Source organism: Chaetodon trifascialis, chromosome 3 (assembly GCF_039877785.1).
Source record: "Chaetodon trifascialis isolate fChaTrf1 chromosome 3, fChaTrf1.hap1, whole genome shotgun sequence".
NCBI lineage: Eukaryota > Metazoa > Chordata > Actinopteri > Chaetodontiformes > Chaetodontidae > Chaetodon > Chaetodon trifascialis.
In genome coordinates, this window is record NC_092058.1 from 14,612,792 (window position 1) to 14,628,489 (window position 15,698).

At 40.7% G+C, this 15,698-nt stretch overlaps 1 protein-coding gene across 1 annotated transcript; it reads right to left on the reverse strand.

The window, feature by feature from the left end:
- Positions 1-228: 228 nt before the first annotated feature.
- On the reverse strand, positions 229-11,499 carry LOC139328475 (myosin heavy chain, fast skeletal muscle-like). The gene is made up of 40 exons (XM_070958226.1): positions 11,445-11,499; positions 10,959-11,174; positions 10,616-10,759; positions 10,374-10,530; positions 10,245-10,272; positions 10,045-10,156; positions 9,876-9,968; positions 9,707-9,770; positions 9,509-9,607; positions 9,295-9,398; positions 8,765-8,903; positions 8,508-8,626; positions 8,151-8,300; positions 7,901-8,071; positions 7,496-7,802; positions 7,262-7,332; positions 7,071-7,158; positions 6,869-6,986; positions 6,636-6,759; positions 6,398-6,534; positions 5,959-6,214; positions 5,618-5,860; positions 5,352-5,528; positions 4,985-5,130; positions 4,802-4,892; positions 4,327-4,716; positions 4,120-4,246; positions 3,585-3,703; positions 3,294-3,490; positions 3,027-3,210; positions 2,772-2,937; positions 2,272-2,396; positions 1,881-2,189; positions 1,585-1,788; positions 1,376-1,501; positions 1,035-1,205; positions 846-950; positions 657-752; positions 437-568; positions 229-309 (listed from the first exon to the last, which is right to left on the reverse strand). Exons 2-40 carry the CDS (start codon positions 11,160-11,162, stop codon positions 289-291), a joined length of 5,814 nt encoding a protein of 1,937 aa, XP_070814327.1. The 5' UTR covers positions 11,163-11,174; positions 11,445-11,499; the 3' UTR covers positions 229-288.
- Between the last annotated feature and the right edge of the window lie 4,199 nt (positions 11,500-15,698).

Here is a 15,698-nt window from a genome sequence, read left to right on the forward strand (position 1 = left end):
GGTTATGTGCATGGCCATGTATTATATCTACTGGATTTTTATATTTGATTGTGCAGATTGCTTGTGTATTCACCTGGTTTAAATGATGAATCATAGTGTAAGCACCTGAAGGCTTGAAAACATTCAGGATGTAAGAATGATGTGACAGAAGAGACAAGGACAGGCAACAGACTAGCTACCTTTTATTGACTTTTTCTTATCACAGCAGACTTGACATGCCAGAAGAAACAAATAACAAGATACTCATATTGTATGATTTCTTGTTACTGTATAGCCTTGATATCTCCCTCACTCATTTCCTTCCTTGCTCTGAAATGAGAGATAAATGGCAAGTAAAACATTTGTCCAGATCATTTAAATGTACTTGCAAAGTTTAGCCCTGATATAAAATGAGCATTTCTGCAAACTTGATTCATCTCAAATTGTTCTTTTTTACCTTGACGATTTCCCGACTCTTTGCTCTGAGCTTGTTGACCTGAGACTCAGCGATGTCAGCACGCTCCTGAGCTTCCTCCATCTCATGCTGCACCTTCCTGTACCTGGACAGGTGACTGTTGGCCTGCTCCTCCTGCATGATAAGCCATACTAAAGTCAAAACCCGTGGAAGGAGTGACATTTGCAGGATGTGTGCTGTTAGAACAATTAGGTGCACTCACAGCCTCCTCAGCCTGTCGCTTGTAGGCCTTCACTTTCAGCTGCAGCTTGTCCACCAGATTCTGAAGTCTGGTGACATTTTTCTTGTCTTCCTCAGTCTGTTGGAAATCAGGGATTATAGAACATTTTAATACAATATGATGAGTAGTAGCAGTTTAAGTACAGTATAAGTGTTGCTAATAGCGACTTACCTGATAGGTGAGCTCCTTTACTCGTCTCTCATATTTACGCACTCCTTTAACAGCATCAGCACCACGCCTTTGTTCAGCATCAACTTCAGCCTCCAGTTCTCGAACCTTGAGTGAAGAAGAATGCAGCAACTTAAAAATGTTGTCCTGGCTTACGGGAAGTATTAATACAGGGGTCCTCATTACACTTACTCTAGCCTCCAGTTTCTGGAGCTGCTTCTTGCCACCCTTCATGGCCAGACTCTCAGCTTCATCCAGGCGGTGCTGCAGGTCCTTCACTGTCACCTCCAGGTTCTTCTTCATTCTCTCCAAATGAGCGCTGGTGTCCTGCTCCTTCTTCAACTCTTCAGCCATCATGGCAGCCTGAAATGTTATTGAATTTTCTATTATTGGACATTGTGTTCTAAGGTTTCAACTGCTAGAGCACGAGAGACAGTGGAGAAATGGCTGAACAGACTTGTACAATGTTAAATTCTGACATGTGTCACACTATATTGTACATAATTATATAGAGAAGAGTGAGGTTGACTCACATCAGTGATGGCCTTCTTGGCCTTTTCTTCAGCATTTCTTGCTTCCTGGACAGAATCTTCCACTTCACCCTGGATCTGAATGAGGTCGGCCTCCAACTTCTTCTTGGTGTTGATGAGGCTGGTATTCTAATCAAATAATAGTTGGGATTAAATACCGTCATTTTGAGTTGTCATGTGTTTCACATGTCATTCTTTGAATCTTTATCTACCTGAGAGTGCAGCAGCCCCACACGCTCGCTGGCATCAACCAGCTCCTGTTCAGCCACTTTGCGGCTTCTCTCCGTCTGCTCCAGTGCAGCTCTGAGCTCCTCGATCTCAGCCTGCATCAGGTTGTTCCTGCGCTCCACCATGGCGACCTGCTCCTTCATGTCCTCCTGGCCTCTAATAGCCTCATCAAGGTGCAGCTGGGCATCCTGAATTCATGATAACACAAATTCCATTTAGAAATGTGCGTATGTTTGGGCCATGTAGATGTATTTCTATAAGTTGCATAATAATGGCCAACCTTAAGCTGTCCCTGCACGTTTCTCAGCTGTTTCTGGGCTTCAGCTGCCTGCCGGTTTGCATGGCTCAGCTGAATCTCCATCTCATTGAGGTCTCCCTCCATCTTCTTCTTGATTCTCAGGGCATCGTTCCTGCTCCTGACCTCAGCATCCAAAGTGCTCTGCATGGACTCAATCACCCTCTGGCTGTTCCTCTTGATCTGCTCAATCTCCTCGTCCTTCTCAGCAAGTTTTCTGTCAATTTCACTCTTGACTTGGGTGAGTTCAAGCTGAATGCGGAGAATCTTGGATTCCTCATGCTCCAGTGTAGCCTTGACAAAAAAAAAAAAGTATATTGTGTAGCTCTAGCATCATTTAAAATTGTGTTTAATGAGATATTTTGTCAGTCTGTACCTCTGCCTCTTCAAGTGAAGTCTGGAGTTCAGTCTTCTCTGATTCAACAGTCTTTTTCCCTTTCTCCAGTTCATGAATGGTTTTTCCACTCTCCCCAATTTGCTCTGTTAGATCTGAGATCTCCTCTGGAAGAAACAAATAATTTAAGCAGCTATTTAAGCAGGTGTGAGTTGAATTAAATGTATTGTCTCTTTGGGAGACATTTAGATGTAATGTACTGTATACATGTACATTCATAGATAGCTGTATATTATATCGCATTTGATGTTTTGAACTCATAGACCATGCACATTAAACCTATTGGCCCACTGGGGGGCACTCTTGTCATTTTACACAAAGCACATGACAAAGCTTGAGAAAAGGGTAATACTTTGACTGTGCAAAGGAAAAACAGTTATAAGAACTGTGGAACTCCACAATCAGACCACTATCAATTCATTGTATAAATGAGTTAAGTGGTGACTTTATTATCTGAGGATTCTGCTTTTCAAAATATTTACGTTGCAGGTTCTTGTTCTCCCTCTTCAGGGTCTCCAGGTGGTCCAGAGATTCTTCATATGAATTTTTCAGCTTGAACATCTCAGTGCTGAGAGAACGAGCTTCTTTTTGAGATCCCTCCAGCTCTGCCTGGCTCTCCTCATACTTCTGTTTCCACTCTGAAAGAACCTGAAAACATAAAAAAGACCCATGTGTTTCAGTAGTTCGCAAGTCTATGGTCTTCATCTAAGCAAGCAAAGCATGAATGAATATCTGACCTTGTCAAAGTTCCTTTGCTTCTTGTCGAGGTTAGCAGCCAGAGCATTAGCTCTCTCCACGTCGATCATCAGGTCTTCCACTTCACCCTGCAGTCTCTGTTTCGTCTTTTCCAGAGAGGCACATTTTGCATTCACAGCCTCGATGGATTCCTCTGCATCCTGAAGACGCTGGGCAAGCTTTTTCCTGTTGAAACATTCAGTAAACAGGTTTTATGATGATTTACAGGATGAGAGCATGAGGAAACTGTGATTTCAGGACTTCCTTACTTAGCCTCCTCCAGCTCCTCAGTGCGCTGAATGGCATCAGTCTCATATTTGGTTCTCCACTGAGCCACCTCGCTGTTGGCCTTGGACATTCCACGCTGCAGCTCAGCTTTGGCCTCCTGCTCCTCCTCATACTGCTCTCTGAGCAGGTCGCAGTCATGACGAGCTGACTGAACAGCATGAGCCAGGGCGTTCTTGGCCTATAATCCGAATGAATGCCTGATTAATATTTGATACCAGTCGTCTGGTGGCCTTTTCCTCTGTGATTATCCTGCTGATTTCAAGGACTGTTACCTTAACTTCCTCCTCTATGTGCCGCTTCAGCTCCTCAATCTGCTGAGTGTAAGCCTGCTTGCCTCTTGTCAGCTGAGAAACAAGAGCTTCTTTCTCCTCCAGCTGACGCGTACATTCACCTATTCAAAGATATTACTGGATTTAATGTGCATCAGAGCAAACCTGAAACAGCTGAGTTAATAATATACAATCAGTGTGAATATGAGGTGCGTGAAAGTTTGATTTAGGTATCCTCAGAACAATGATTTAAAATACAAAATGTATAGTGTACTGAACTGGCAAAAACTTAATTGTGTGTACGTTCCTGAGCTGTAAACTTGGAACTAAACAACTTGATGAAGACATACAGGAACCTGAATGAATAACCAATTGTTGCAAAGATGTATTAGTTTGTCTATGATGTTACTACTATTAGCAGTCAGTCCCATACAGGGGATTTTGTAATGAATATTATATATATTTGGTTCAGAGTGTAGGAACCAAGTTTCTGCAGAAAAGTGAACCTCCCAATGCATGATGTCCATGATATTCATACCGTTTTCAGTTTGAAGTCTTGCTCTATGTGCACTCATGTCGTTGAGCTGACGAACATTTTCATCATTCTTGGATTTGAGCTCACTCAGCTGATCTTCTAATGTCCTGCACAGCTTTTCAAGGTTTGACTGGAAATTGAAAACATGTATTAGTATGAAAATATTACCATTATTTTGTGTTCTCTGTATGAAACTTAAGCACTCGCAACCTTTGATTTGGCGATAGCCTCCATGTTGCTGGAGAGGTCATCGATCTCCATCTTGTACTCGCTTTTCTCTTTCTCCAGCTTCTGTTTGACTCTCTGGAGGTTATCAATCTGTTCTCCCAGCTCTGCCGTGCTGTCAGCCTGCTTCTTGCGGAGAGCTGCAGCGGTGGCCTCGTGCTGCAGGGTGGACTCTTCCAGATCACGACGCAGCTTCTGAAACTCGGCCTCGCGCTTCTTGTTCATCTCGATCTGAGCAGCTGTCGCTCCGCCAGCTTCTTCGAGCCTCTCGCTGATCTCCTCAAGCTCCCTGGAGAGATCAGACCTCTGCTTCTCCACCTTGGCCCGAGCAGCCCGCTCAGCCTCAATCTCCTCCTCCAGCTCCTCAATGCGAGCCTGGAACATACAGTTTTCAAGTTTAACTGAAGATGTTCAAGATATTTGAATGTTCCTATTGCTGTCAACTCAGGCTTGCTGTTACCTGAAGCTCCTTTATTTTTTTCTGTAGCTGGATTCCAAGAGACTGCTCGTCCTCAATCTTACTCAGGAACTGGCTTATCTCAAAGTCCTTCCTGGAGGGGATAGAATCAGTTCAGCATATTAAAGTTGGGTTCAGGTGGTGCCTTTCATGAGATCATTTACTTCAAGTACGTGTAGTTCTTACTTCTTTATTTTCTCCTCAGACTGCTGTTTGTCATTCTCAAGGTCCATTATGGATTCCTGAGCCAGTTTCAAGTCTCCTTCAAGCTTACGTTTCGCACGCTCAAGATCCATACGGAGCTTCTTTTCTTGCTCCAGAGAACCTTCAAGCTATCAACAAAAGATGTGTTTCATAAAACTAAAGTAATAACTTTCCAGATTTTCAGAAATGAAAACTCAATTGTGGATGATTTTAATGGTTGCCTTTTTATGCAATAGCCATTTACTTTCTTAATGAGTTGTGCAAGTAATCACAGTTTTATTTAGTCGATAACAGCTTCACTGTTTACTGTTCACTCTTTTAACACTGCGTCAAAATGTCGATTACTCACATCGTCCACTTGCTGTTCCAGCTTGGTCTTGGCCTTCGTCAGAGTGTTGACTTTGTCTTCCTCTGCCTGCAGATCATCAAGGGTCTGCTGATGGGCCTCTTGGAGGGCTTTCTTCTCTTTGGACAGCTTGGCAATGGCCTCATCTTGAGAAGCCATTTCCTCTGTCAGGTTTTTGACCTAGAAAAGTTTGCAGCACTTTGAATTAACAATACATTTTCAATCTACTCTGAAGCTAAAATACAGGATTAAAAAGCTTGTCCTGTAACCTTGTTCTCAGTGGCATGCTTCTCCTTTTCCACTTTGGCCAGGGTGAGCTCCAAGTCATCGATGTCTTTCTTCAACTCGGAGCACTCATCCTCCAGCTTCCTCTTCTTTGCAGTCAGCTCAGCATTGACCTCTTCCTCATCCTCCAGTCTCTCAGCTGTCTCTTTGAGTTTGGCTTCAAGCTGGATTTTTGCTTTAATGAGCCCCTCACACCGTTCCTCTGCATCACTGAGGTTTTCACTTTCCTTAAAGTCAATGTACACAGGTTCATGTCATTGGCAAATCAGTAATTTGATGAAGGATATTTAGCAGACATGCACAAGCAGTGTGATGATCAGCTTACAGACTGCACTTGCAACAACAGGTCATTCTTCTCCTGCAACAGAGAAACCATCTTCTCCTCCAGTTCTTTCTTCTTAGCCAGAGCCTTTGCTAGCTCATCTTTGGTCTTTTGAAAGTCCTCTTTCATTTGTGCCATCTCTTTCTCAGTCTCTGCACTCTTCAGCAGAGGCTTAATCTTGAAGTACAGCTTCATCCATGGCCAGGTTTTGACATTCATGAATGAGCGGATGTTGTATTGGATGGAGTAAATGGCCTCCCTAGGTGAAAACAGGTATTAAAGTAAATAAACAGATTCATTCAGATTCTTAAAGTTGTATGGATACAAAGTATGGATTGGATTTTCAGATAAAATCTTTGGCTTGAAAATCACAATCAAATTGTCATCTACAAATGTACAGCTGCCCCTTGACATGTGAAGCCGCTTTAAATATGTACAATACCTGCGCTCCATCATCTTGACAAACTCCCTCCTCATGAGGAAACCTCTGCAGAGAGCCTGAGTCATTGTGACCAGCTCAGCCAGTTTCTCATCTCTCATCTCCTCCAGAGTTCCCAGCAGACCGGCTTTGAAAAACACCTAAAACAAAAAAGTGTTTCTTGACATGAGTTGTTGCTCTTACTTGCAGTATCAGGATTAGTAGTTCAAGAAAAAACACCCCTAACAGGCAAACTGATTACCTTTGTGTGTCCAAATTTGTACTGAGTATGGTCAACATCAATCGAGCCCAAGAGTTTCTCTGAGGCCTTTTTGTTGTCAATGAATTGCCCCTCAGGGATGACACTGGCATTCAATACTTTGTATCTGATTGGAGGCAAATTAATTGACAATGACTTATATATGTATAATGTAATAATTTGCTTAAAATGTACAAAACATAATTCAGAATAATATGGTCAATCTTGGTAAATACCTCTGCTTGAAGTCACCATAGAGGATTCTGCTGGGGAAGCCTTTCCTGCAGATCCTGATACCTTCCAGCACACCGTTACACCTCAGCTGGTGGATGACCAGGAAGTTCTCCATGAGTCCTTAAAGATATGCCAAACTCAGTCTTGTGTTGCATTATTACAGTCGTGTTTAAATGCATAAATTAATGCTGATATTAGGCTTACCAGGAGTCTTTGATTCATTTGGAATCAAACAACGTACAAAATGAGGATGTGTGCTTCTTAAGTTGGTCATCAACTTGCCTAAATTCTCCTGAAATATGGAAAAATTCATATTGTGTAGCAGCATTTGGGAATTTAGTGGTATCAGTGTTGTATTGAAGTTATGCAGTGAGGCAGGCCTTTGTGATTCTTACCCTGAACAGAGCAGATACGGTCTGGAAAGACCCACCCTTCTTCTTGCCACCTTTTTTCCCACCACCCTCAGCTGCACCTTGAAGGTTAGATTTGAATTATTAACTTTAATAATTAACTTCAAATGTAATACATATTCATTTCAACAGTATTCTTGTACTTGAGCTACGAATCAGCCAGTTTTTGTTCAAATATAATGAAAACTCAAGAGGGCTCCAAATTTATATTATCCTTACCTTCTGCTGAGGCATGAGATGCATAGAGGTGAGCCAACAGCTTGGATGAAGACTTCTGGTAGAGCTGAACCACTGAGTCGTTCAGGGGGTCTTTGTTCTTATCCAGCCAGCCAGCAACATTGTAGTCAACAGTGCCAGCATAGTGGACCAGAGAGAAATGGGCCTCAGCTTTGCCTTTGGCAGGTTTGGGTTTCTGGAATGGAGCACTTTTACCAAGATGCTGGTCATACAGTTTGTTCTTGAAGGTGATGTCTGTCGCCTTGGGGAACATGCACTCCTCTTCAAGGATGGAGAAGATGCCCATTGGCTGTTGACAATAGCACAAATAACACAAGATTAAAATCTGACCAAATATGGAGGGTTTAATTATGTTTTCATCATTATCAAAAATGTCTCCTGTGGTACCTTCTCAATCAGCTCAATGCAGGCAGCCAAGTCCATACCAAAGTCAATGAACTCCCATTCAATTCCCTCTTTCTTGTACTCTTCTTGCTCCAGCACAAACATGTGGTGGTTGAAAAACTGTTGCAGTTTCTCATTGGTGAAGTTGATGCACAGCTGCTCCAAACTGTTGAACTTGAGATAAAAAAGAAATCAGATTTTCATTGTGCTTGTTCACTCTATAATACTCAAGTGCAATGTGTTGTTTACGTACATCGAAGATTTCAAACCCAGCAATATCCAGGACGCCAATGAAAAAGCTTCTGGGCTGTTTGGTATCCAGCATCTCGTTAATTCTGACAACCATCCATAAGAACATTTTCTCATAGACAGACTTGCAGAGAGCCATGACGGAATTGTTGACCTGATTTTACAAAAAATAATGTTATATCAACAGGGATGTTGCCAAAATGAACACTATTGATTCAGCATTTCAGGGATTAAACAGGTTGAAAAGCATGCAAAGTTAAAAAATAACTACTTGAAAATGAAAATGGATGGCAGTCTTTAGTACATATAATTTTTTTTTTTTTTTTTTTTTTTCATGTGTGTTCTTGTTGACGTCCCATACCTGAGGGACAGTTTGGCCTTTGGTCACAAACTCATTCCCAACCTTCACTCTGGGGTAACATAGTGCTTTTAGCAAATCAGCAGAGTTCAGACCCATGAGGTAGGCGATTTTATCAGCCTCTAAAAGAAGGACACAGATAGTTATCTTCAAAACCCATCTAGGGTGACTTCATGAATGTACTTCTAAATCACAGGTTCTCTTTCAAGTGGCAAAAACTTGAAAACTACATTAAAGCTCAGTGTGTGTGGGTGTCACACCCTCAGTGCCATCGGGCTCGGCCTGCTCTTCACGCTGCTTCTGCTTAAACTTCATGTTTCCATGATGCATCACAGCTCCAGTCAGCTTGTACATGCTTGCCTTCTCTTCTGCGTTGAAGCCCAGAATGTCAATGGCAGTCTGTGAAGATAAAGAGTCATTTTAAAACACAAACACATATTATTTCTGTTGCCTTGTATCCCCAAATGTTAAGCATCTATCATATAATTGATGAAACTTCGTTTATTGTATTTTCTGCACACTAGCTGCTGATAAATTTCGATTAATTTTAAGAGTTACTGATGACTTGACCCCCCTGACATTTAATACACAAAGGGCATTAGAAACACTTCATATAATGCCATCCAGCTGCTGTAAAGTACTGTCTCAAAATGCCACAGAGTTGAATCAACTAAGCTTCAGAAAGGTATGCTTTATTTCAGAGCTGTAATAAGTTAGTATCTTGGTGTATTATAATAATGAGCAGTGATAAATAATAGCTGTAAATGGACTCATCAAAAGTTGTCCTTACATCAGTGGCAATGAATTCTTCTGTGTCATTGATACTCTTGACAGTGATTTCCCCCTGACTGACCATGTGGTAGTCATATGGATTTGTGGTGATCAGGAGAGCCTCTGAAGAAATGTGAGAAAACATATGTAAATATAACAGAATGCATGAAATATATAAGACATTGTTCCACATACTGTCAGATAATTGACAATGTTATTCACTGATCTCACACCTATCAGCTCAGGTTTGTGGCCTGTCATGAGCTGATAGAAGATGTGGTAGCTCCTCTCAGCAGACAGCTGGAAGGTCACTCGAGACTTCTCCAGCAGATCTGTGTTGATTTAAGGAAAGTTTTCTGTGATGCACATCTGGAAGAACTGACAGTATGATGGTTCAGATAATGTTTGATGAGTTCCACAGAAAATCTTACATGTTTCAATATCAGCTGAAGCCAGCTTTCCAGTTGTCCCAAAGTGAATTCTGATAAATTTTCCCTATGCAAAAACAGATTAACGTTTACATTTACATCAAAGCGAATGATTGTTGTCACAAAATAGCAAACACTTTAAAATCAAGGAGAAATCCAAAGATGAACTTACAAAACGCGAAGAGTTGTCGTTCCTCACAGTCTTGGCATTACCGTAAGCTTCCAACAGTGGGTTTGCTGCAATGATTTGATCTTCCAGTGACCCCTAGAAATAACATTTGTTTTGTCAATATGACAATACTAAGCTTTCTTTCATATTTATACCGTTAAACCTCTATTACCTGCATCTTACTGGAAACCTGTTCTGCTTTCTTTCCTCCAGCCACTGCAATTGTTGCAAAGTACTGGATGACACGCTTGGTGTTGACAGTCTTTCCTGCACCGGATTCTCCACTAAGTTGAGAGATGTGTTCATAAACATTATTAGTATAATATCAGCACTGTTGTCAGCACTTACAGATCATATAAAATTGTCACTTACGTAATCAGGATTGACTGGTTCTCTCTATCTGCAAGACATCAAATTGTTGGACAACAGTTATAGTTGAATTCTCCTGAAGTGCAGCTGCTGTATTTCTGGACACACAGAACCTTACAAAGTGACTGATACCTTGGAGCATGAACTGATAGGCGTTATCAGAGATGGAGAAGATGTGGGGTGGAGCCTCAATCCTCTTTTTGCCTCTGTATCCTTGGACAACCATTGAGTCATACACTGGGAGCCACTTGTAAGGGTTCACAGTGACGCAGAACAGCCCAGAGTAGGTCTGTGGACACAGAGGATTTTTACCAGCAAACGTCTTCCTGTAGTCATGTTTCTATCTACTGATGTGATGGTCAGGTCAGACTCACGTAGATCATCCATGCTGCATAGCGCTCTTTGAGGTTATACAGCACAGCAGGCTCACTGAGGTGGGTCATCATGGCCATGTCCTCAATCTTATCAAACTTTGGAGGGTTCATGGGGAAGACTTCAGTGTCTTTAACAGTGATAGACTGTCAAAGAGACAGAACAGATATAAGCTACTGTGACTAGTTACTGTCCAGCACTGGTGTGTTATTATTCAGCACTCTGTCAGCAAAACATTTTTTGACAGAACAATTATTTTTTCTTACTATCAACCTAATTTAATTTCAAATAGTTCCTATGTTGTGACAGTCCAGACACAAGTTATTCTACTGCCTCCATTCTCACCTTCCCACAGAGAGTATCCACAGTGGCTTTGCCACCCTCCCTCTTGGTAAGTTTCCCCTTGAGGTACATCTCTGTCGGCTCACTCACAAAGTATGCTGTTTTAGCATCAAAGGGAGTGTTCTGAGCTTCAATTCTCTCTCTTTCTGGCTTTCGGAGGTAAGGGGCCGCCTTGCCAAAACACTCCATTTCAGGATCTGAACTCATGGTGACTTTTTACTGCACGAGAGGAAACAAGACAATAGTCATTCATTTTAAATGTCGGGAAAGTACACAGAGGGGTGCCCAAGTAATGACTCCAGTGTCTGTTATTACTATAGTCAGATGAATGTTCTACCACTAAGATTTGTTAATGCAGGTAACTACTGGTGTAGTACAACTTATCAAAGTACTAACAACACTCTGATGTTTGTAAGGGACAAGGATCACAGTGTATAGTACGTATGCACTATTGGTTATCTTCCAGGACAAACACAATGCCTAATTTACCTTGGATGACACCAGTGAGAAGGGCTTTTTCTGGCAGATTTCAGTGCAGACTTCTGAAAAAAGGAACAAACCCAACTTTTCATACTTTATTTTAAAACAAGGCAAGGAAAATGAAGTGCAAGTATTTATCTTTTAGATTTTATTTTTATATTCACATTACATGGTACATGGTAATAAGTGGAATATCTACAGCTGAGCTATGAACAAACTTACCTTTGCTGGGTGCCTGTCCTCAGTGGATGTTTGGTGTGCCTTTTATATAGAGTGATGGGAAACCTATCACATGTGTGTTGCTGTATTTGGTCATGTCGCCTGGCATAATACGTGTGCAGCTCTTTCCTCTAGCTGTCCCATTACACAGTTTATGGGATGTCTTTAATGACAGATCTTTGTCAGGCTTAGAATTAGTTGGGAATGATTTTTGTTTTGGTTTCTCAGAATAGTCATATATGATTATGATTATTGTAATGCATTTACAGCAGGCTGTTGTGTTGCCTTCACTGATGCCTTTTGTAATAATTGTCCAAAAAGAAAAAAGAAAATTGGAGAAACTTCCTGGGATACATCTATGTGTCTTTTTCAATTCTGAATCAAATGCATGCTAAGGTATATTTCAGACATGAAGTTGTTTCTGCTTGTGGATACTACTGTTTATGCAAGCAAGGTACAGATGTGAAGTTGGCTCCATCCTTCCTCATGGTCAAGTCAGTAGTTACAGGCAGTCCAAAGGTGTGACTAATGCATCTTTTTTATGCCTCCCTGGCACAACAGTAGCTCCTTGCCATGCTTTGGAGAACTTTTTAAAAAGTCAATGGTGTAGTGTTTCAGAGTCCTTACAAGTCAGAAATGATTCAAAAGTGAAATGAGTGCCAGTGAGCTTTGAAGAAAAGGAGGGATCACCAAGGGATTATTTCTCACAACAGTGCCAACAGCTGTTCTTATTCTTCTCACAGGACACACAAGAGAGCCTGAGACAGTCCCTAAATGTAGAGCAACTGAGTGATGGATTCCAGCTGTACTTCCTTTATGTTTCATGAATCACCTTGAGGACTGTAGAGTATATCAAAGTTCACTGTGTGTGTAGAATTTAATTCTAAACGGTTTTGCTTATCCTAAGTCTATAGTATGTGATGGGATAGAAGATGTTGTCACAGATGACAAGAAGTGTGGGCAGACAGCCGTCAGGAACCGTTTCCATTGGAGAGGATAGAAGAAATTCTGAAGTGGTTACCCACAAGATATAATGAGCCTCTGTCTTAAATGTTACACGATACCTGCTCTGAAATCTTCTGTCTTATTAGGGCAAAACTCAAATATAGCACCAGGCTTGTGGTGATGCTCAAACCAAATGCCACATGCTCAAGGGGCTTATTGTGTTTTTATGGTCTTTGATCTCTCAGTCTGTCAGTTTCCCCATTTGTCAAGCAGAAACAACTGGGTTCACGACAACAGATCAAGGTGAGTGTTGAGTAACATTGCAGCCTACAAACTGGCCACAAAGAGCATGGATATACATTTACATTTATTTTGTAAGTACATATATTTTTAGTACATTTCAAACATTTTAGATATGTTTGTGCATTGTCATTATGGTTCTGTATTGTTATTATACTTGTTAAATGTTAAACAAATCTATTGAAAGGTGTTGGCTCATCTGTGCTTTAGACATTTTATTTGTAAAATAAGGACGCAAGCTCACTAACTGTGCAGCTGTACCTCAAGGTCATTTCTTTTTAAGAACTTCTGTATTTAGCATTATTAACCGCCATATTAAAACTGCATGTTCACAGTCAGCTGTACTGATGTACTGCTGCAAGAGCCAGTGACTGGAGTCACAGTCATGTTAATGAATGTCAAAAAACTTTATTTTTGACAAGGTTCGAGGTTTGTTGGTTAAAATTAGGTCTCAGTGCTGGATTTTGACCCTGGCTGCTTGTCCATCTTGCAGTAAAGCTCCAGGAATTAGAGTATAAGATGGTGATAAGTGAGGAATGGTGACTATTGATCTGATGCCAACAGTTCATTAGCCATACATGACATTTTGCAAGCTTCTGGCTTTAGGTATATGAAATTTGGCATCATTATGCCAATAAGCAAAAATATGTTTTCAAGGTTGGAAAGAACTTTTATTTATGACCACAGTGAGTGGTTGCTCTGGCTGCTGTCAGTTCCTGGTGGTGCTAATACTGTAACACGGATGCATCTGCACTAGTGTTGATGGTGGGGGTCACTGGCATCTTATAAACACCAGAGGGAGCCTCAAGTTGCAAATGTGCAGACATGTTGCTAGTGTTACCAGTTAGTCTGTCATCATAATTCTCTACTCCCTTAACATTACACCATGTCACTAACTCACACAGAGGGCATTACGTAGTAAGTATTCTGAAACGATTTCTAATCGATACAAAAATACCCTTTTAGAAATATGAATTACTTTACATTTTGTCTTTGCTTTGTTCCTCTTCAGGGTCACAAAGGCATGTTTGAATCTGTCCCACCACACACTGAACAGAGGGCAGAGAAACACCCTGGACAACCCTTTCAGAATGTGGTATGACACATATACAGGTCTAGATTTTCTCAACTTATGATCCATTTTAAGAAGTTTTGGTACCTAAATGTTTGTGGCGCTCTTTTCTTTTTACTGCTGCTGTGTTGCTTGTTTCATCGATTGAGAGTTCAGGACCTACTGCCTCACTGCTTACATGCAATATTCCTAGAAATATGGAAGTCAAGATAAAGTTCAATTAATTGCTTTCCTGTATAGACTCTCCCTGGTTGTATTGTTATGTATTACTTCACCATTGTGCATTAGTGATTTGACATGTAGGCAAGTATTATGATTAGACATGCAAGATCCACTTTTTTTCAGCTCCAGTCCAATTCCGATGCCTAAAATTGAAAATCTGTCGACACTGATTACTGGTGATGACATCTGATGACACTGACTACTAGAACTCTTTTTTCTTGAATATTGCCATTGTTGTTGTTGTTGTTGTTGTTGCTGCTGCTGTTGGTGGTGGTGGTATTATTAGTAAGGGTACGCAAGGCTGAAACTGAACTGAAGTTTGGTGGTGAAAGGTTGCGTGTCAGTTGAGAGTTTTCACCATTGGAAAGCTTGTCTAGTGTTCATGTTGCCAAATCAATGCCCTTTAATGTCATTATGAGATTAATGCATCCCAAATTGTACCTCACAGTCAACCAAAATATATGTTTATTTAAATGAATATTATTATTTTCATTTCATTTTATTCATTTTGCCTTTTGACAGAGGATTTGAAATGTGCAGCTTAAAGAAGTCAGTCTGTCTCTGCAACTGACAATCAGTTGCAGAGTTGTTATCTGTCACCAACTGTATGCAGCGGATGTCTCACACCCAGTATAGACATTAACATAATCATTAATCAGTCAGGCATCAGTGGTGTTTCTGTCTTAAGGGGCAATAGTGAGAGTGGCAGTTACGTTTTTGTGAAAGAGGTGATTTGCTATTGCTATTCTTTAAAGTTGGGAAATGCAAAAGATGCAGATTAATGGAGAGGTTCACAGTTTTTCTGCTCATATGCCCATATGTACATTTAAACAGCTTTCTGTAATCCTTCCTGCTGTTCAGACCGGCCGTTAAGAGATTCCTTCCTAATGTGCTGCCAATGTAAGTGATGGGCACAAAATCCACTACTATCCATTATCTACTCTTTGTAAACCAGCCATCTTGTGTAAAATGGGCTGAATGTCATTTAAACCACTTCATTATAGCTAAGTAGAAGATTAATTAACCATTTGAAATGCACAGTAAACTTTTTGTTCCCACATTATTAGCCTGGTAAATGCCATGTAACCTTTAACCAGATTCGCATGTTTCTAATCAAGAAAGCGAGTGAGCTGAAATAGAAAACTAATTAAATAAACCAACTAACTGATGCTTTATTATTCCTCATCCACAGCTCACAAGAAGAAAAAGAAGAAGAAGAAGAAGAAAAGAGACCTGAGCAAGATGGAACAATACATGCCACCTGACAGAAACACCAAAGAAAAGTATGAGAGATACAGGAGCACAAGGTATAACACTATATACAGTATATATAACATATATACTCGTAAGTGTTTCAGAACAAAGTAGAAAATCATTAATCATGACATGAAATACTGCCAACAGTTCTAAATAAATCATCCAAATGATATTTATTTGCATCCAGTTATTTTTTCTTGTCAATACAGTAATATGGGATTATAATATATTGGGATATGGGAAGGTTC